A 20719-nucleotide genomic window follows, 5' to 3' on the forward strand; every position below is an offset into this window, starting at 1 on the left:
AATCGAGTGCTTGTTTGGCCATTACTTGGAAGCACCTTTCTGTAGATTTTATTTTCATTTTCAATTTCCAGGTTCCAAGAGAAATCACGAATTTCCAATATTAATCCCCAGGAGAATTTTTTCTACGAATATTTTCCCATGAAATTTTTTTCTTCTCGTCCATTGAAAGAAAATTAAAGCCATTCCCGGAAAAAAAAAAAAAGTATAGTTTCAAATTTCTTCAAAAAAAGCCGAAATTAGTTTCGTTTATATGAGAGTTTCGTCCGTGATCATGGCAAAAACAGTGTATTAAGGATGAATATAAGCAAGGGGGAAAAAACTAATCTATTCGTGTACGAAGGGGAAAAAAAGGAATTAAAAATGAAACATGTTCTAGTTGGATTCGAATACGGCTATTGGTACAGATTGGTATGTGATGAGTACGAAAAACGAAATCCTATCCGAAAAGTTTCCATATTTGAAATGCCGAAGAGGGGGGGGGGGAGGGAGCTTATCTTTTATTTTGATCTTTAAATTAAAAGATAACTATATTTTTGTTTTCAGTTAGCTATCCAGATTCGTGTAAATCCATATGTAAGCTTTGACTCTTGGGGTGGATTCACATCTACAGACACTCACCGTGTCGTTGTATTTATACATCATATGAAAACGATCAATTTCTTAACATGTCGTATGCGTCTCTTATTCCGAGATGGATTAAATCAACACCTCCTATAGATAGACGGCCTCCGCACGGGTTTCCATAAATGTCATTCAGACTACCCAGCAAGTGTGTCACGTTTTGAAACACGGCATCCTATTTCGTTTCTTCTTATTTTGGCATAGAATCTTCCCGATTGGCTCACAAATACTGCATAGTGATTGGATGCAGAGCATAGAAATCACCAATTCTGAGTCCGATCATTTCTTTCCCGCACAACGATGATACTGGCAGGAGCAGGGAATTTTTCTCCCTGAATATTCCGGGGGAAAATGGACTACTTACTCACTTCACAAGCACCGTGTAGAGGCCTTCTATCTAGGAATAGTATAGAGTGTGTATGTGAATAGTTTTCTAAGCTACGCTATTCCAAAGTGCAAAATGAATCACCACAAAGGATCCCAGGAATGAGCTCTCCTCTTCCTCTCTCTTTCCGGGGCCAGATGCCAGTTGAATTGAAGGTTCCAGTCGAAACCTCCAACATGAACACCTTCGGCGTCTTTATAGTGATATTCGAAAGTCTCGTCGTCTATCACATCGATCACAGGGCAAACTACTGTCGTCCAGTTGTTGTGTATCCTCTGCAAGAGCGGCTCTAACCACCCTGAAATGAGAAAAAAATATTAAAAAAATAAGTAAATACAATTTTCAGTGTGTGAATCAATGTGTGTGTGTGTGTGAAATCGATAGTTTATTATTTTTTCACAAATTATTAATCTGTCATACTCCAGAGAAAGCATGCTGCTGGTAATGACGTATGTCGAATGAATAATTTTTGATCTGGTTAGTTTGACAAAAGTGATTGAAATTTGCAGCCTCAAGGAAAATACACTGTGAACGAGAAAAATTAAATTATAGCATGATTGCATCATTTGAAATATTTTACACGAGTGAAAATTGTTTTTAAGACGAGTTTTGAGCGGTTTTTCCCCTTTTTTGAACTTTTTTTCTATTTGACTCACGAAAACGGAAAACCCCACGTACAATAATCACGTACGGACAGTAAGATACGGTAAGTTGAATAATGAATATCCCTAAAAGGTTCAAGGACGACAGAAAAACAACACACACACTAGCAACTTTTTTTTAATATTTCACAGTAAAGAGGAAGCGCTGCGTTTTCATTCAGTCTCGAGTAAAAAAGATTGTTTCCAACTAACATTTATCGTACATAAAAACGTCAAGCCTTTTACCTACAATATTCACCTCCTTAGAGACTTAACGTGTCATAATCTATCAGTGGGTACAGTTCATTCGACACATATTTTCCCTGGGAAAATCATGCAGCCTGCATATTACTACTAGACAACCAATAATAATTTAATTAGCACGGAAGAGTAGATGACTGCCTAATAATACTCAAACATCGTCAACGAATAAGGCAAATACCAGGAAATACTAAAAAAATTCCTTATGCATTTCGACACGCTATGGGTGCCGTCTTCAGAGGATAAGAATATCACGCTGACCGAGTTCCCCCACTTGGATTGAATAACAAATCTTCAATCTCGAAAAAAACATACGTCTGTTCAAGTCAAACCTCGTCATTCTTGCCACGACGTTCGACTTGAATTTGTTTTTTTTTTTGGTTCCGCTAAGCAACCGAGATTGAAGATTCGGTGCTCAATCCAAGTGGGGGAACTCGGGTGCAGCGCGATATTATCCTCTGAATACAACCCATATCGTGTCGAAATGCATAAGAATTTTTTTGTTTTTAGTATTTCCTGGTTTTAGTATGCCTTATTCGTTACGATTTTTCAGTATGCAATTTGTAGTCCGCATAAGACTACTAACGCCAACCAGATACTTGAAGCCAATAAGATATGCTACTTTACCTCACCCAACTCGGGTCATATCGCCATGTGGCAATTTCCTAAAGATAGAGTTGGATGGGAAATTGAAGTCGCCATCTATCGGTGGTCACTCCAGGCTCGGTAGGTTAAGAATTATTTTTGCTTTCTCCAGTTCGAACCCGTTCACCCTGATTTCGCAATGAAGACGAGTATCTTGCCATTGCACCACACGGACGGTAAAAAAGCAGTCGTTACATATGGGGGTTCGAACCATCAGCCTTCGGAAAGACAGTCTTATTTATATCCTGACCATTGCATCACGAGCCGAGAAAAATATGAAACGCTTCACAATGAGCAATATCAATATACTGACACTCGCTTTCTCGAGGAAGACTTCGTGGTAAATCCCTTCAGTGGCGGATAGGTAAGGGGCCGTTCAAGTATTAGGTAAACAAATTTTTAGCCATTTTTGACCCCCTCCTCAGCAAAAGTCAGCAAAACGCTGACCCCCTCCCCTGGTCAGCAAAATTTCGTCATCAGCTCTGCCCCTTTGAATCCTAACTCATGTTTTCATAAAGGGTGGTTGATGACGTAAGCATTATCCAAACCCCCCTCCCCCCCTTGTCATCAAAAGTCAACAAATCGGAAACCCCCTCTCCCCCATCGATGATGACGTAATGCTCGAACGGCCCCTAATGATCAGGACTGCACATGGTTTGAAAGAAAAGAATAGGAAGAACGCGCATAAAGCCATCTCGCAAAAATTTCACTCCAGATTCACGAACGGACGTCACTAGCAGCCTTCTTCAGTGGGAACGAATGTATTTAACTTCTGCATTGTGAGAATATAGGTTATGTTTTGAACGCCCGTCACAGCATAACATCCGTAAAATGAATCCGACATTGTGTGCTGCCTATACATAAATCATGTGTTCCGTGAGTGCTTTTTCGGGTTTTTTGACCAAACGCCATGGAACCTCTAAAAATCCCGGAGAGCTTTCATACAAGAACATTTTCTTGCTACTGATACCCACAAAGCTGTTCTTTATATTGAATTTTAACGACATCGTGTCTTCAACAAAAAAAATCAGCCGACTGATAGAATAACATAAATCAGGGACAGAAACGATGTTCATTAGTTTTTAAGCAGTATTTTTTAAAGCTTTCCCTCCGATTTTTAAATTCAAATACCTCATTCGAATATTGCAGTTGGACACGGGAATTTTGTTTTCTTGTTGGCCTCAGGACAGGCAGGGCAACCATTTTCTAATTGGAAGTTAGAGAACAGGGAGGCCGCATCAAAATTTCAATTTTGTAGAGAGTTCTTTTATTGACAATTTTTTTTTTTCATTTGAGCGACAGTAAAAATCATGGGCGACATCATTTGAAATTTTTTTTTCCCATTCGAAATTTGTCTCTATAACACCAACAGTACAGGAAATAGGCATTGGACAACCACAAAAATAGTGGACACCCTGTATATGTAAGAAACATCACCGAACTGGAACTTCTGCTGTCGCTTAGGGTCCGTTCAAGTATTACGTAAGCAAATTTTCTGCCATTTTTGACCCTCCCCCCCCCCCAGTCAGCAAAATTTCGTCAGCACTGCCTCCTAACACATATTGGTGGGATCAGAAACGTATTCGGGAGGGCTCATAGGAGGGGGGAGGTGCCTCTCCTAGACGAAAAAAAATTATATGTTACTATAATCGATTTTTGATTTCCAATGCTATTTGAGGGGTAAGAACTCAGAATTTCTGTAAGAAATTCATTGCGACCCACCCTTTAAGCCATATATGATAAACCCTTGATCCACGGACCAAATGTGGCCCTGAAGGTTATCTGATGTGGCTTGTCCCCTCAAACCCAATTTTGTAAAAATTAACTAAGCGGTACATTTACAGATCGCTTAAATGGCCCGTGGTGCAATTCCAGAGCATTTAAGTGGCCCGTGGCGCAATTCCAGAGCATTCAAGTGGCCCGTGGCACATTTACAGATCACTGAGTAGGCCCGTGGCACATTCATGCGAGTCGATCTCTGCTTTAAAAAGTCTCGCCACAGAGAGCAACAGACCTGTAGTAGGCAACTCTCTGAGATCGGAGAGATGCCCACCTCATCCTTTGCAAAAGAGTGGAAACTGTCCCAGGATGGTCTATCTGGGCAGTCCGCGGTCATGTCTGTCTGCAGTAGGGTCCCTATGTTGGGATCTTTCGCTGCTCCACCCCCGAGGTTTGAGTGTCCACGGGCAAATCTATTATGAATTTGCAGTGTGAAAAAGAAAATGAGAGAATAATCTAGGGCTTCCATGCTGGAGTCCCGCTGCACTCCCCCCCCCCACCTCCCCAATTAGGACCATCAGTTGCATAAGGGCTTCCACGATAAAACGTGGCACAATAATTTATGACAACAAATATGCTTTTCTAGAGTTGCTGTTCAAGTCGACTTTCATTTTGCTCTTGGGCCATGATGCTTTTGAAACGACAGTAGAGAAACCTTTTTATTCAAATATTAGTGTGAATTACGTAGAAATGCCTCGTTATCATTAACGGTTCAGCAGAATTGCCTAATAACTATCAAGGGTTCAGCGAAAAACTTTACATTGGCAAACCCTGACATAAATCAAATACGTGAATGTTACAGCTTGTTTTAGGAATGACTCCTAACTTTGAAATCACATAACTTGAAACAGTGATAGATAAAAAGAAGAAACTAGTGATACGTTTAATGCACAGGCCTTTCTTTTTTCTTTCAAACCGAGCGCAACTCATGTCTATCTCCATCTATGGGCGATTTACTACCTAGTGAGTTGTGCCGGAAGTGTAACTGTGTATACCTAACAGTCTGGCACTTGCATCTTGAAGCTGGGAACCACAGAAAACCAATTTCAGGTGACTGCCACTGTGGCGACGGTGACGTTCGAACCCGGGACCTCGAGACGCGAGTCCGTCACTATGACCACTCGACAACTACAGCGGCTAATGGGCCGGCCTGAAATTTTATATACACCGGTTCGGGAAATTATTTTTTATTCATAAAATGGTGCCACAATTGTTTTATCTCAATTCTTTCTGTGGCGCCATTGATAAGTCGTTATTTACAGTAATCGTTCTTTCTGAAAAGCTTAGGGAAGTCTTTCTGAAACACCCTGTAGGTAGATACGAATGTAATTAATGCTTTCCGATTCTCGCATTGACATAATATACGAGGTCTTACCATAAGCACATTCGCAGTGTGAATCTAGATAAGTCAACACAGCTCCCTTTGCAACGGAAGCTCCAAGCAGCCGGGCTCGGATCAGGCCTTCTCTTCTCTTAGCACGGACGATCCGCACTTTCTCCAAATGCAAAATGTAATCATCAAGCTGTTGTCCTAAATGAGCTGCAAAAAAAAAGAAGAAAATATATAAAAATATATGTATAATTATAACAAACAAGTTAATTTTCTTCCCTACACGCTTTGCAGAATGAGTTATAACTTTTAGTTCACTTACGCAACTGATATTGAGAGAAAAACGTCCGTTTTAATAATTCTGAGAAAATAGTACGTGCTAATTACATTACTCGGCCATGAACTAGTACTAGAATTAATAAATACGCCACTTTCCAAATAAATCATAAATAGTTAAAAATTTAACACTTACTTCAACTGAGTGAAATAAATTTAACACCTGATGAGCAACAAAATCTTAACTATTTAATCATAATAGAGTTTTCTCGAGAGACGTTAAATTAGAAAACCGTAATTTCTGAAATTCTAGCCTTGTTTTTAACGCACCCTAGATTTATGGTCTGAAATGTATTCCCATAATTGGTAGTTTGGCGGTAAGTTAACACATGCGTTCAAGTAACTTTTTCCACTATTTTCAGGTTAACCTTAAATGAGAGTAGCTAAGTTAGATGCTGGAGTTCGGGAGAAGATCGATCGATCGTGGACTACTCATGCGTGGTGTGGTACGCAGCGCTCTTTGCTCACCCCCTTCAGGTCTTTCATGTCCAGACGAAAAATGATCACCCAGGACACCCACCTCCATGAAAAGTGTTATTGTCAGGAAGTGGGGTTCCGAAATTATTTACGCTGTAGAAAGTCATTTGTTATTAACTTGGAAACTTTAAGGGTGGAAAGTTATGTTGTGTGCAGTCACGAGGTGGGACGCGTACGGGGTGTACCTGCAGTATATTGACATACGCAGTTGAGCAGAAAAATTAAATGACGAGGCTTTTGCTCTGTATGACTTCCCGATACGAATTTCGATCATCGGTGGTCGAGAAATTGATAGTTTCACTGGGAGGACATTCCTTTTTACTTGTCTACGTGGTTGAAAAAAAAAAACCTTTTAGTGGAATTGCGTATCAATAAAATGGAATGGTGAATTATAAATGCCCAAGTGATATTTTTTACTCAAATATTTCGTGTATATTTATTATAGATTGGCAATGTAGAAAAAAACTAGGGTTTGGCAGAAAATGAAAAAATAGGTTATTCCGAAAGTGTTATTCTCAAGAGAGAAATTTAAAACTTTAAAACTAAATACAGTAAATAATCACGAATTCTAAAAATATATAACGGAAAATATATGATCTTTCCCCATATACATCAACATACATTTATGGCTTTGACCAGAATGGTGGTTTTATAATTTTGTGACGTTCCTTGGAAGTTTAGGGGAGACCCAATTATTTGTTTTGGTTAATAAAAGCCGTAAAAATATCCATAATGGTACTAGAATATAGTGTAGTTCTTTCCTGCTTTTTATTGAATTTCTTATCTCTGTAATTGTAACACGCATAGAAAGGTGTGAATGAGTTAACATTCATTCTGTTAACATTAAAACTGTTCAAATTTTTGTCTTTCGAAAATGTTAAAATTTCTTTCTTTACCATCTAAACAGTTTGGTAAATTCTACAGAAGATCCGCCCAGAAGAGCATCTATTTTTTACTTCAGAAAATGAAGTTTTCTTCTATACAAATGCTTGTAAAAAAGGAACTCTTATTGTTCGAAATTATATCCTATCCATCGCTGCCCGGGTTTTCTCTTTATACTGATAGCATCGAAGCAGTGAAAAATCATTCCAGAAGTATATACATGTCTGAAACGCATTGTTACAGAACCACGGTAACCAAAGTAAACATTCCAAAAAACATTGCTGAAGCCCAAGAACCATTGTTGTCCGACAGTTTTTGCCCATTTCAGATACTCGCTTAGAACTTTTTAAGCAACCAATCGTTCAAGTCTGTTTTTATTCTTATCGTTCAAGCTGTTTGGTATACGCGCACAATTCAGCACCGATCGATCTAAAATTGTATATTTGCACACAGAGAGAAAAATAAATTTTATATATACATATATAAATATAAAATCAATAACATTATTTTTGAGGGAATTTTTTCCCATTTTTTTATGTATGTAAGAAAAGCCAACCATACAAGACTGATATAATTGTAAATAAGGTAATGAAATAACTTTCTCATTCAAGCACTCATCAATATTGCCCCTATGTGCGTGATGCGTAGCGCAATCCGTATTTTCACACGAAAATGTCAATGAAAATAGTTGTGAATAAGATATCAAAATTATGTCTTGCAATTTCAGCTTTTATGTATTTGAAAAAGGTAATGTTTTTAAAACATGCGTATTCGTAGTTTTGCATTTGCATATCAACATGTTTTTTATGTAATGTTACACAATTTTAAAATCGATTCGATTCATATACTGAGTTTTGAATTGCATATAAACATAATGATGAACATTTACTAATAATTGCATGTCAAAATTCCTTTAATACTACTTGTGGATCTTAAAAATTGTCGCATCTTGTATAAATGTATTGCGTTTCGGACAAAAAGTCATGTTTCGGCAAAATTGGTTCCACTGAAAAATCTGTTTACTGAGGAAACTGCCAGAATAACCATCGATATTAGTGCTTTTTAGAAAGCATGTCAGATGTTGTAGTTGAAAATTTTCATATCATTTCAATGCTTTATGTGTGATCTGAAGGAATGATTTTCAGGTTCCATAAAAATTATTGGTGAGATAGTTTTTATTCAAGTGCGTCTTAGGATGGGAGTCTAAAAGGAGGGATGTGTGACAGGGATTTATGCGTTCTTATAAGATAATTTTCGTAAATACATGAGATTGTTTAAAAACATCAGAAGAACGTGTGTATTATAATACCTAACCGAATTTTGAATATCTTTCTGTATCATATTTCTTTTTGCCAGGAAACAAATAACAGATTATTTTACGTATGAAAAAGCACACGGCCTACTCACATTTATACAAATACAAAGGCCAAAACAGGCAAATTGCCCAGTGACCTGGATGAAAAAATTATTCCCATAAAAATTATGGATGTTGAATATAACCCATATTACAGAAATTCAATATAAAAGCATACAGAACGGAAAAAAAACACTTAGTAATATATAATATGTAAGTAGTCCATGAAAAAGGTTATGTGGTCGTCTCATCTAAGTATGGATAGCTTCTCGATTTTTCCCACTATATCTGCCGTACTCCTTTTTAAAGGTATCAATTGTTGCAATTCATGACCTTCAGAAGTAAGTTGCTATTCTATTTATTTACAACCCTATTAAAGAAAAACAACCTTGGACACCACAAACTAGAATTTTCCTTTACTAAACGATGCTGGTGTCCCCTTGTCGAAGCAGTTGATTCACGGTGTATTACATATCCATGTCACATGGCCACAATAATAAACACTATATATGTGTAACATTCGAAAGTTGTTCGTTTCAAAATGATATTCGCTACATGACCTTTACTTGTAAAATATCCTTCGCTTATACATAACACCGAACGCTTATCAAACTACCACTTACCCATGTCTGAGAAATCGTCGACGAGGATAATCTCTTCCAGCAGATTAGGAGGCGATCTATCGATAATACTATGAACAGTCCTTAACAAAACACTCCAAGCTTCGTTATGAAAACAAACTATAACACTAGTTGATGGGAGCTCCTTGAAGTACTTCTCGTCTTGGCAACTAATATAAAAGCATGAAAATAAATTATTCAGCAAGTCATCGAAACAATTTATTTGTTATACATTCTTTATACATTATTCCTTCGTTTCGTTTCGTTTTTAGTAAAATCCTAATGAATGCATTAGACCGTTAATGTAGATTCAATGTTCTGAGATATCTAATGTATTATAAACATTGCAAACTCGTATTTCAAACGTATGCATTGCGATTTTAAAAGCATTCTTAATCCTCATATAAATAAATTATGATTTCTTATTTGAATGAATATTAATAAATAGAAATTTACCAGAAACACACAGATAGTATAAACTTCTAGAATTGCTTTTATTTTCTGCAATTATCTTATCAAGACTCCATCTAGTATACAACCAACTCCGGTCATATCACCATCGCTATTTACTATCAACAAAATTGGGTTGCAATTCTTTTTATCTACGGTATGCAACTCCGCCCGAGTGGCGGAATTACATTATACATTCGGCAGTCAATTTTTTCTAGACGATATGCCATGGCTATTGTCGGTGAATTGAGCCCGAGTGGCACAGTGGTAAGATATTTGTTTACCATCACAAAGGCCGATGTCAGGTCCACGGGCTCCATCCCGGGGAAGTGCATAGATAACAATTTCTTTCCCTACCGAACCAAATGTGGCCACTGATAGATGGGGGCCCTTCATTTCCAACTCAACTCGATCGGTAGTAAATTTTTCTATGGCTATCTGACCGGAATCGGTATGCGTTTGAGTTGTAGTATACAACTCTGATACTAGGATATTTTTACCCCTTTTTAATTCCATGGGGGGCAACGCCTGTTTATGTGTCGTATTTTACTTTTTCTTTATGCGACGGTGCCGGGTATTAGTGGTTGTATTAGGTTATAGAGAAAATTATCTACAGATTAGCGCTTGAGAGAAATTATGTATTGTTGGTGTAGTGTGAGCAGTTCCAAACATGCATTTATGAGGAAAAGTGCCTAAAATTTGTATGCTTCAGAAAACTATTCGAAATCGTTTGCAGCTATGGTGCTATCGTGATTCGAGAATTAACTCAGTATATTACTGAATACGTAGTGCTCATTAAAACTCAGCAATTGTCAAATTTTAATCAACATTGCATTTCAGAATTCATGAATCTCATGCTAGCAGGTGACTAAAACTCAGTAAACATTTCAAAACCAGAACCTCACTGAATGATAGTAAACGACGAAGTACTTTCAGATGATTGTTCAAAAAGAGCTGTAACTATGAAGTCAGAACATCCAAAGACCTGACCATGTTGACTCAGCGATTCCGTCTACGATATACCATACCATGGCTTTAAGTTTTGCTAACACATGACGGTCAACGCGTAGAATAATTGCGATGGACATTGTTTTGAGCAAACACTTGGGAAGTCAACACCACCCGAGAAGCGTTTCTGAAGCCATTTACGTTGCATGGAAATCTTTGAATGTGATTTGGAGCAATCGCAAACACATATAGTCATAAGTCAGTGGACACCTTGGAGCTTAGCTATTTTTTCGGATTTCTCAAGAAATACTGGACGAATCGCTCTAACTTCGGATAAGTAAACGTAATATACTTTTACTCACACTTTCCAGTGCAGATTTGATCGCAAATGTTTTAAGGCAGCGAAAACAAATTAAAGAAATGAATGTTTCCGATCAACCGTCTCATAAAATGATGCGATAGATATGTTATAAACTTCCACAGAATATTTTACTTGATTTGTGCATAACTTATATGATTTTTGCGAAAATATCTCGTTTATTCGTGAAGATATGTTTCCTATGAAATTAAAATTTCATTGCATGTTTTGGGCACTTGCGGAGTTTTCAACAATGTTTTACAAAATTTAGAGAAAATTTGGCAATATAAACGAGACGAAGTCAACAAATTTAAAATGGGACGTTCTTAAACTACATATGAACCTCGTCCACACTCCTATGCAGAACCTCTAACGGATTGGTACATGCTGGGATGTGCGTGTACGTGTTATAAACCTGACTTGAAAACGACGTTGTAACGTCCCTCTCCTTGTAAAGTTTCTGTGCAATGTTTCTTGTGTGTGGTGCCGCCATCTGCCATCAGCTTTTTAACTATGAGTGAAGTGTAGTAAGGAAATAATCAAATGACAGAAAGTAATCGAAATATAAATTTGTACAAAGTCTCTTATTGGTTACTATCAGCAAATAACTCAAAGTACAGCTAAGAGCATCGCCGATATTTTTCTGAATTTTTTCGATATTCAACGTGAGTATTTATATAAGTTGCACAATAAACCTGGCAACAAAATTATGAAAAATCACAGTTCTTGCTCATGCGTGATTAGAAATCATTCACATAAAATTACACATCTTATCGAATATTGAATTGTCACACTTTAAATTCCTGTACCCTACGTTTCACTAAACTATCAAAATCTTTATGCACGTTTCGTACATACAGGGTGATTCAGAAAAGATGGGAAAAACTTTAAGAGGTGATAGCACACACACCAATAAAAATAATTTTCATCAAAGAATGCATGGTCTGACATGAAACGCAAACGTGCTAACGCGTTTTGAAACGGCCGCTCCGCAAACGTAAAACAACATTCCTGTTGAAATTTTATGGGCAGAAAAAGAACATCACGCATGCAAATGTAACCTGGGGAAGAAAAAACCGTATGCAAATCTGCGTCAGTGAATAAAATGCGCGGACGCCAGCCCTGTGTAATTATTCTCGTCTAACAGTTGTAACATACGGGATAATAGTGCACTTTAGTAATACTGAAAAAAGCAGAAATGCGTTTCATTTGCGGAGCTGCAAGCGAAAGTACCACAGAGGCAGCACGAATGCTCGGTGTGCGTTTTCCCCACAGGCGGTTGCCCAATCCGAAAACATTTGGGCGCTTGCATCGGCAGCTGTACGAAACAGGATCCTCTCTTGCTTCCGGGTCTCATGCAGGTCGTACAAGGACTGCCAGAACAGCAGGCGTGGAAGACACGATTTTGGAGATGGTGGCAGATCAGCCAACTACAAGCACACGAGCTCTCGGGCTGAGCCTTGGTGCAACCATTCACGACATCTTGCGCCCTGTAGCACGCTTGCATTTCATTTTAGACCATGCATTCTTTGATGAAAATTGTTTGTTTTTGTGTGTACTTACCACCTCTTAAAGTTTTTCCCATCTTTTCTGAATCACCCTGTATATGTGTAGATAGATCTCTAGTAACACCAGAGCATAATCAAAATGAAATAATCGTCATATATAATGCGTGCGAATAATATCACAATGCATCGGGTGAAATACAATAATGCGGTAAATGAGTTCACACATCGTGCCACTATTGCGCAAACACTTCTGTCCATCTCAGGTAGATTAATGAACTAACGTTATATAATATAGAACACCAAAAATAGAAAATAATCATTTTTATTCCTTTAGTACAAAGCCCTATATCAATAGAAACAAGAGAATGAAATATATTAACACGTGCCTCTTTTCCATTCGTGTAAGTCATAAATGGATTTTTGATGGCATTTAGAAATTAACAGGCGAGGAGAGAAAAAAATAATGAAGTACCCAGACTATTTCCATCATCGAATGAATAAAGATGACGATTCCCAGACCATTTTGCTTTTAATAATCACGTTATTCCAATCAATTAACTAATGTACGAAATATCAAAAATGCTATTAATACATTATGTAATCATTGCGATTTCTTTTTTCTCTTGTATCTCTCACGCGCTTATGAAGAAATGATTTTTGTTCATTTTTTTTCTCTTTTTTTAGGAATGAAATGCATCCATTTTCTTTCATATTACATGGAAAAAAGAGCAGAACCATTTATTTTTGGATGACAGTATTCAGAAGGAGGGGAAAAAAAATGGCAGAGAAGAGAGAAAGAAAGAATCTTTTACTAATTAGCATCAGATTATGAGCTTCTTCCTATTCATTACACGTTGGAGTGATGAAGAATAATCCTCATTCGAGAATAGAAGTTCGGGGGGGTTTGAAGTGATCAATTAAAACGAGGAAGAACTTAATTACCGAAATATCACGAACTCGACGAAGGCCTTGCCTATTACCGTCAGTTTGGTTACTCTCTTATGGAAAGGAAAGCTCACTACGCCACTGGATAAGGGGGAGGGGGGGAGTCAGGAGGGGTAACGAGAAGATGGCGGTGGTTTCGGTGAAATTCGAAGACAAGCTGTCAACGAACATGAAGATGGCGCGGTACTTGTAAGCGTGTGACAAGTATTCGGTCACGAATCTTGCCGGAGCGTGTATGTGCGCTGCCTGTGTTCAATTACACATAGGTGGTGACACGGGTTCAAGTGTCATCTTACAGGGATACTGTGAATGGAAGAGGACACTGGTTGTTTCATTAAAGTTTTCGGATTAGTGAAATACGTTAAGAGAGGAAAAGTGCTCGTAAGTATCCACGCGAATGCCTGGATTAAGAAACCCGACTTAAGTATCGGGTTTTCCGGACTTTTATTTTTCTTCATTAAATGCATAACTGGTGGGAAAAAACAAACCAAAATCTGAATTTCTTGGAGTGAATTATCGACAGCTGCGTATCATATGCAGAGCTTATGAGGAAGGGAATACAGACGGTGTCGGTTAATCGGATATCAACGATTCCAGCACACAATATCCGACTAAGCGGAGCATCCGATTATTCGGTAAACATAATTCAATCGATATTATACAACATTAATATAGTTCGTATGTTGAAAACAGATTAAGGATCGGTATTAATAAACCTTCTAGAATAAATTAGACATCAGAAACGAAACGAAAATTATATTCGATTGCAATGATCACAATAACTAACATTTTCACTTTTCATTAGGAAAGTTAGCATCCTCTGTTGGCTTAACAGAGAAAAAAAAAAATTAAATGTACGCATTAAAGACAACTTTAATAGTTTGAGTAAAGTATTTTGACAACTAATACCAGTACTCCTAGTGTAGATGGATCTATAATTTATCTATAAAATGTGGCGAAGGTATTATCGGATGATATCAATGATATCGTCGTCAAGAAAGCATCATTGTTTTATCGAGTATATCATTGTAGCGAGGTCACACTGCATGTCAGACTAACATCCCTTCCCTATTCTCTTCACTGCAGAGCTTAACCGAGAACTCCAAACACACAATACTCATGGGACATTTTGATTATTGCTGTGGCATTTCTTTGAAAGTAAATAAAATACCTTAGTTATATCGTTTTTAGGAGAGGGTATTACACAACCTTGTCTTCCCGCGCCTTCCTATGGGGAAAATGTCCTGCTTCTATAAAGTCCAAAAAGGCCGAAGACTGCCCAGACAGGGACTATGGGTTTATTTTGGATTTTTACAGGGTGAGGAAGAAACAAAGATTTCGTCAGAGGCGTGAGAGGAGACATCTGAAAAAACAAGTCTAAAAGCCGAAACTCACTACACTGACGTGACGTGATAATCACGTCACGTCAGTGTAGTGAGTTTCGGCTTTAAGTCACATAGAAAGGTGCAAACAGGGAGAAAACGCGCGCGCGCACACACACCATCATCATCAACTATTTTCAATCCAGTGCTGAATAAAGGTCTCTAAATTTTTCCATATCGAGTGTCTGATGCTTCAGCCATCCAGTTGACTCCAGCCACTTCCTGATCTCGTCAATCCATTTTGCGTGGGGACGTGTTCTCGGACGTTTTTTGGCAGCCTGGTCCAACCCAGAGATCGAAGGAATCGAATTGGAGTCCTCATAATGAAGCAATTAATGGGTCTTCTAGTTAACAAGTAAATACTATTCAACATCCCACACACACATTAGTCAGAGGAAAAAGAGTAAAATTGGACGAGTCTACTTTCTCCAGAAAAAACCGGCTGTGAAAGAGTTTCAAGCAACATTTAAATATTCTCTCACTTTAGACACCTTAATGTTTTTCCTCAAATTCTGTGGATATTTTAATACAATTTGACGAGGGATTTTAGGATCTCACAGTTCCTGGTTTTTTTCCTTTAATAACATGCAAATTTTTTTAAAACAAAAAAAATTACGGTACAAAATATGCGAATATTTTAAGTCATTTCGAAGACAAATCATCTGAAATAATAATAATCTATAGAGAAATCAATCGATATATACAGATAAGAATGACGATAAAAAAAGTATCATGCGGGTTATACCGTATTATCACAATTTTGACCCCGCAAAAATCTATTGTGACACTGCTGGTAGTATTATAAAGCAAATGTGTTCTGAGGGTCTGTGCGACTTGGTGGCCGCATTGGACAACGAATTGGAGATTGTGCACCATCATGTAACACCAGTGCTGAGAGAAACTCCCAGAGCAAAGTTTCAAGACATTTTAACAAGTGAGGTATTTGAAAAAAAAAAAGTACTTAAAAAAAAAATTTAATTTCTATACGGTCGTCTTGTGCTATAACTGACAATTATAAATTTATTGCTGCCTCTGCTGAGGCTAACAGAAAAAAATCTATGCTTCCAAGTCCAATATTCGTTAATATATTTAAATTCAAAAACCGGGGAAAGGTTCTGAAAGAACAACAAAAACTAACGAACCTTTCTCCCATTTATGCTGCCCTTTCCCAACTTTCCTCCACTATTTGAATACCTCAACTAATTGCACTCAGAAACATTGATTTTCTTCCCCTTGGCGTCCGGAGAAACGGGGCAACAACTTTCCAATCGAAAGTTGAAGAACAAGGGAACAGTATAAAAATTTAGATTATTTTTACTTTGTTACACTCTGCATTAAAATCTCTCAAAACTGGTACACGGTAATTTTTGAACGCTTTTGAGAACATTTTCTAAATTGAAACTACAAATCTGCGACAGACGGTTGATGAGATTGAGGCCGCATTAGCACTCACAAGACACCCTGTATAATGCCTAGCAGTGATTTATATATTAAATTACTTGAGAATACATCTTTATCAAGTAAAACAAAAATTTGAGCTCGGAAAATTTTACAGAGAAAGAGAATTGAAAAAAAAAAGTTTTTGGAAAGCTTGCGTGCACCAACCCCTTAAGGATAATTTTGAAAGCAGCATAGATATTGCTTCAGGATAAGTGATAGTGGGAATCCAGATGTCTGAACAGCTCTAATACTCATATTTACTAATTATTACTCCAATACTCAGTTTACTCACCCTTTCGGTCGCACGTCAGGCAAACTCCTGTGCAACGATATGAGGTCGCTGATATACTGGTTGAAAGCGTTCTTCTCAAACCCTTGCTTCACTAACCTCTGCTGTTCCTCGGTGAGATTGCCCAACTTGTAGCCTTTACCCATCTCACCGGGCCCGTCATTGTTTCTCGGTGGCTGCAGCACAGCTGCCTGTTCTTGATCAAGTTGGTTGAGAATTCGGTTGCTGTCTTCGTGCGACTGTCGGGGCTGCCGACCAGCGGCGACGCCTTCCTTACCAGCTGCCTGGACGGCAGCGACAGCAGCAGCGTTGAGGGCAACTTCTAGCTGGGGTTCCTTAGGATCGTTTTGTTGTTGTTGTTCCACTTTTTCCATTTGCAGCCTCTCGTTGTAAGTGAATAACATGGACAAGGCAAACCACGTGAGAGGTACGAGGAGCAGCGCTTTCAGGAGCAGGGAGCGTCGCCTCGGTAAGGATAACAACATCCTGATGAAAACACTTGGAAGACTTCAATTTTAAGCTAACCTGGAAAGAAAAAACGTTTGTTTTTATAAAAGTGACCGCACATACAAAATTGAGGTCAAAAATAAATTGAGTATTGATGAAGCATTCATACTCTGGGTAAATAATTTCAACAAGCAGGCAAAATATGTTCAGTATCGCGAGTGTTTATTTTTAATGCTTTTCCTCCCACTCTGTGTTCGTTTTATCCAAACAAGGATTAATTCCGGCCATCATCAACAAATTACAGTCGTTTCCGAATAGCGTTTACTTCCTATCTTTGACACAGCATATTATCAAGGATATCACATTCTGTGGTACACACAGCGTTCGCGCAGTCAATCGCCATTGCCGCAAATAGAATGATTCGGATAACGAATTATTAAATAATAATAATTCTTCAGAAAATGATATTATTTCCGATTTGAGGCCATTTTGAAATTTGTGCGACAAGATCAATTTCTCTTCGTGATTAATAACAATGGCAATAAGAACCCTAGGTAGACTTATGTTTATGCGATCGTCTCGACGCAATCTCTTGCACAAGTTGGAGCGGTTGGTATCAGAGCTGGACAAATCACCGAAAATTTGCATGCCCGACCGGGTATGCATCTTGAAATAGATGCCCGAATCAATATTTCACACGAGTATATATTTCATATTTGTACTTTGAATTATAAATACGAAAAACTTTAAGCTGCCACTTATTGAGTAAAACAGAAGCTGTTATAGTTCTTAAAATTAAATGGTTTTGGGTCTAAAATCAATGTGCACAAAACAATGACCACTATATGGTCCGAAACTATATTTTACTATTGCTTTTCTGCATACTGATGTAAATTTTATGCGCGAAAATACTGGTTACTATATATATATATTGATATTTAAAAAATATGATAAACGGCTAATAGAAAAAAACGTATTAACCGATATTTTGGCATGAAATTTGAACCAGTATGTACCATACAGACAATATAAAGTATAACACACTTTGTTCGTTTTCATGCTGCATTCTCGTTTGAAGTCCACAACAAACTTCACTTAAGAAATTATAGCATAGTTTATCACCACCTTGATAAGTGACAGCAGAACTCCATCTGTTTTTTATGGATATTTTTGCGTAGGGTAGAAATACTGCAATAACATTATTTTACAATTTTGCAATCCCTTTTTCATCCCCTTCGGATACTTAATATACTTTATGATAGGTTCATGAAAAATATATTTTTATATTTTTTTAATATAAACTAGTATTTTCTCGTCTTTCGTGAATACCATCAGGATAAAGCGGAACTTCGGTTAACGAGTTTAATTTGTTCCGTTGTAGTACATGAAGGATTATTACTGCATCGAGATAACTTATTAGGACCGTGAACATATATCAAAGTACGGTGATTACACATTTGCATCACAGTCACCGCAGAAAGCATTTCTGAGGACTTCCGCGCATGTGTAAAGGGGCACTTGCATCATCGATGAATAAAAAATAAAGAAATGAAAGTGTTTCATGTTTTTGTTACTTTCCATATGCTTGCGTCGGGCAAGTGGTTGAAAAAAAAAAATGTCCTTTTGAATTTTTACGTCCGTTTATGCCCGGCAAAACATCGTCCAGCCCGGTTTTGGTACATCTGTTCATGATTCGGACGAGTACTGATCTGTTACAAAGCTACTAAATCCCAGAATATCCTTTAGTACGCTAGGTTGAAAGTGTTATTAAGGTAACCGTGCGTCAAAATCCACTGCACATACATCCCATGATTTTTTTTTTTTAAATCTAATTTCGCGAGTTCATTCTGAAGAAAATTGAATTCGGAAATTTCTGTAGAGGGCATTAGTAATTTGTTTACATCGCATCGAAAAATGAAAAACGAATTCAAAAATAACGTTAAGAAATGTTCGGACAAAAACCTTCTTCTCTTACGCAAACTTGAAATTAAAAACGAAACTCACAACCTGAAAACTTTTCATTCAGGAGCGATTTCCTGTCTCACACGCGCAAAAATTAATGTACCTCACACGATATTCTGACTAACTCATGCATCTCGATTCCCTTAATCATGGAGATCTTTACTCATTCGTAAGGGACAAAGAAAAAAAAAAGAATATTTTTATTTATCGACTTTTCGCCTCAAGAGAAGCTCACGAAACTCGCACGCAGTAATTTCAGCTCCGGGCAAAAGGTGACGAACGAAACAAATCATTTTCACTGGCGAAGTAAAACAGTCAGTCCTGTTGATTTATGTATACACCTACGAAAATGTAAGCATTCAATTTTCATACATTTTCGACCGAAAGAAAAGAGAAAATTCGCTCCTTGGGAGAAAACAAAAGCGCGTGATGTATGCCTCTGTCCAGATACAAAAGACGAAAAAGTGTTTTGTGTGTGTCATTCTCTCTCATCGATTCCGACCCAGGGACCCGCGGCAATTAATCCTTGTCGACTGTGAATCTACCCAAACCACCGGCGTAAGCATCGGAAATCAATAATGGCCCAGGGGCTTTGTTGTTCTGTATTTTGTCGCGAGGCTCGAACTTCCACGGGAATGAGGTATGTGCTTTCCACAACTGCTACACATGTACACGCACACATTTTCTCCCCCTCCCCCATTCATCTACCAATACAATACTATTAATACAACTTATATTGAAGTTCTGGTTCAGACTTTCGTACGACGAGAACATTACAAAAGGCCCTTGTCACTGAATAATCGATGGCGAAAAACTAGAAAAGGTAACCTTTTCTTTTCTGTGTCTTCCTATGACCTTTACCCTTATGAAATCATACGCTAAATATGGATTTGAAAATATTTAGGACGTATAACTTCATTAGAATCCACGGCTTTCTTTCAAGTTATCTAGGAATCGGAGAGAAACTTTTTATGAGGGCAAATCCGGAGACAAGATTTAATGTACAGGGTGTCTAATAAATTCGTAAATAAGACACTTCATAGAAATTGAAGGAGTTACTATACTTGAATGCGGTTTGCATAAAAGTTATTCTCACGAAAGTGAAATATTTTTCGTACATAAAAAAAAAGTTCAAATTTGTGTCCATAGAGGACGGTACACAAAAGCATATCGCTGGAAATATGCAAATCAGAGCCCTATAAAATGCAGGGTCCACGATCAACAGCTAACGTCTGAATTTTCTTGTTACTGGTGCTTGCATAAGGTTTCCAATGAGTTGTTGACATTGGTCTATAAAGAAATATTGGTGAAGTTATTTTACCTGAGCCACGAATCACCGACTGAATGAATGAATGAATGCCAGAACTTTGCCACTGGACTTATACCGTTGTCGAGATCTCTTCCAGCCCAGCTTCGTGGCAGAGTCTGGAACACTTTATTTAGTGTCAAAAAAACAAAAACATACACACTTTTTTACAACATATTTTCCCCGGACAATTGTGTACTGTCGCGATTAACAAATTTTGTGGTGATTACAGACGAGATGGGATGGGTTTAGTTAAGATGAATGTACACATATTAAGGTGGAGGTATGTTTTAAAAGCATTTGAGCGCCCCTCCCCCCCATGCCATCTCATCTGTTATCTTACACTTGTCATA

General features: G+C 37.8%; 1 protein-coding gene across 4 annotated transcripts in view; it reads right to left on the reverse strand.

The window, feature by feature from the left end:
* The window catches only part of LOC149087597 (putative polypeptide N-acetylgalactosaminyltransferase 9), a 120609-nt gene that overhangs the window by 11552 nt on the left and 88338 nt on the right, over positions 1 to 20719 (reverse strand). For all 4 annotated transcript variants that reach the window (XM_089231524.1, XM_089231525.1, XM_089231526.1 and 1 more), the window contains exons 2-5: positions 16655 to 17176; positions 9335 to 9501; positions 5708 to 5872; positions 1091 to 1304 (exon numbers count right to left, since the gene is read on the reverse strand). In XM_089231524.1, the coding sequence (XP_089087650.1) occupies positions 1091 to 1304; positions 5708 to 5872; positions 9335 to 9501; positions 16655 to 17136 (1028 nt within the window). In that variant the 5' untranslated portion in view covers positions 17137 to 17176. The remainder of the gene's footprint in view (positions 1 to 1090; positions 1305 to 5707; positions 5873 to 9334; positions 9502 to 16654; positions 17177 to 20719) is intronic.

Source organism: Pholcus phalangioides, unplaced genomic scaffold (assembly GCF_987345545.1).
Source record: "Pholcus phalangioides strain wild (caught in Gottingen) unplaced genomic scaffold, Ppha-v1.0 ptg000004l_1, whole genome shotgun sequence".
Classification (NCBI taxonomy): Eukaryota; Metazoa; Arthropoda; class Arachnida; order Araneae; family Pholcidae; genus Pholcus; species Pholcus phalangioides.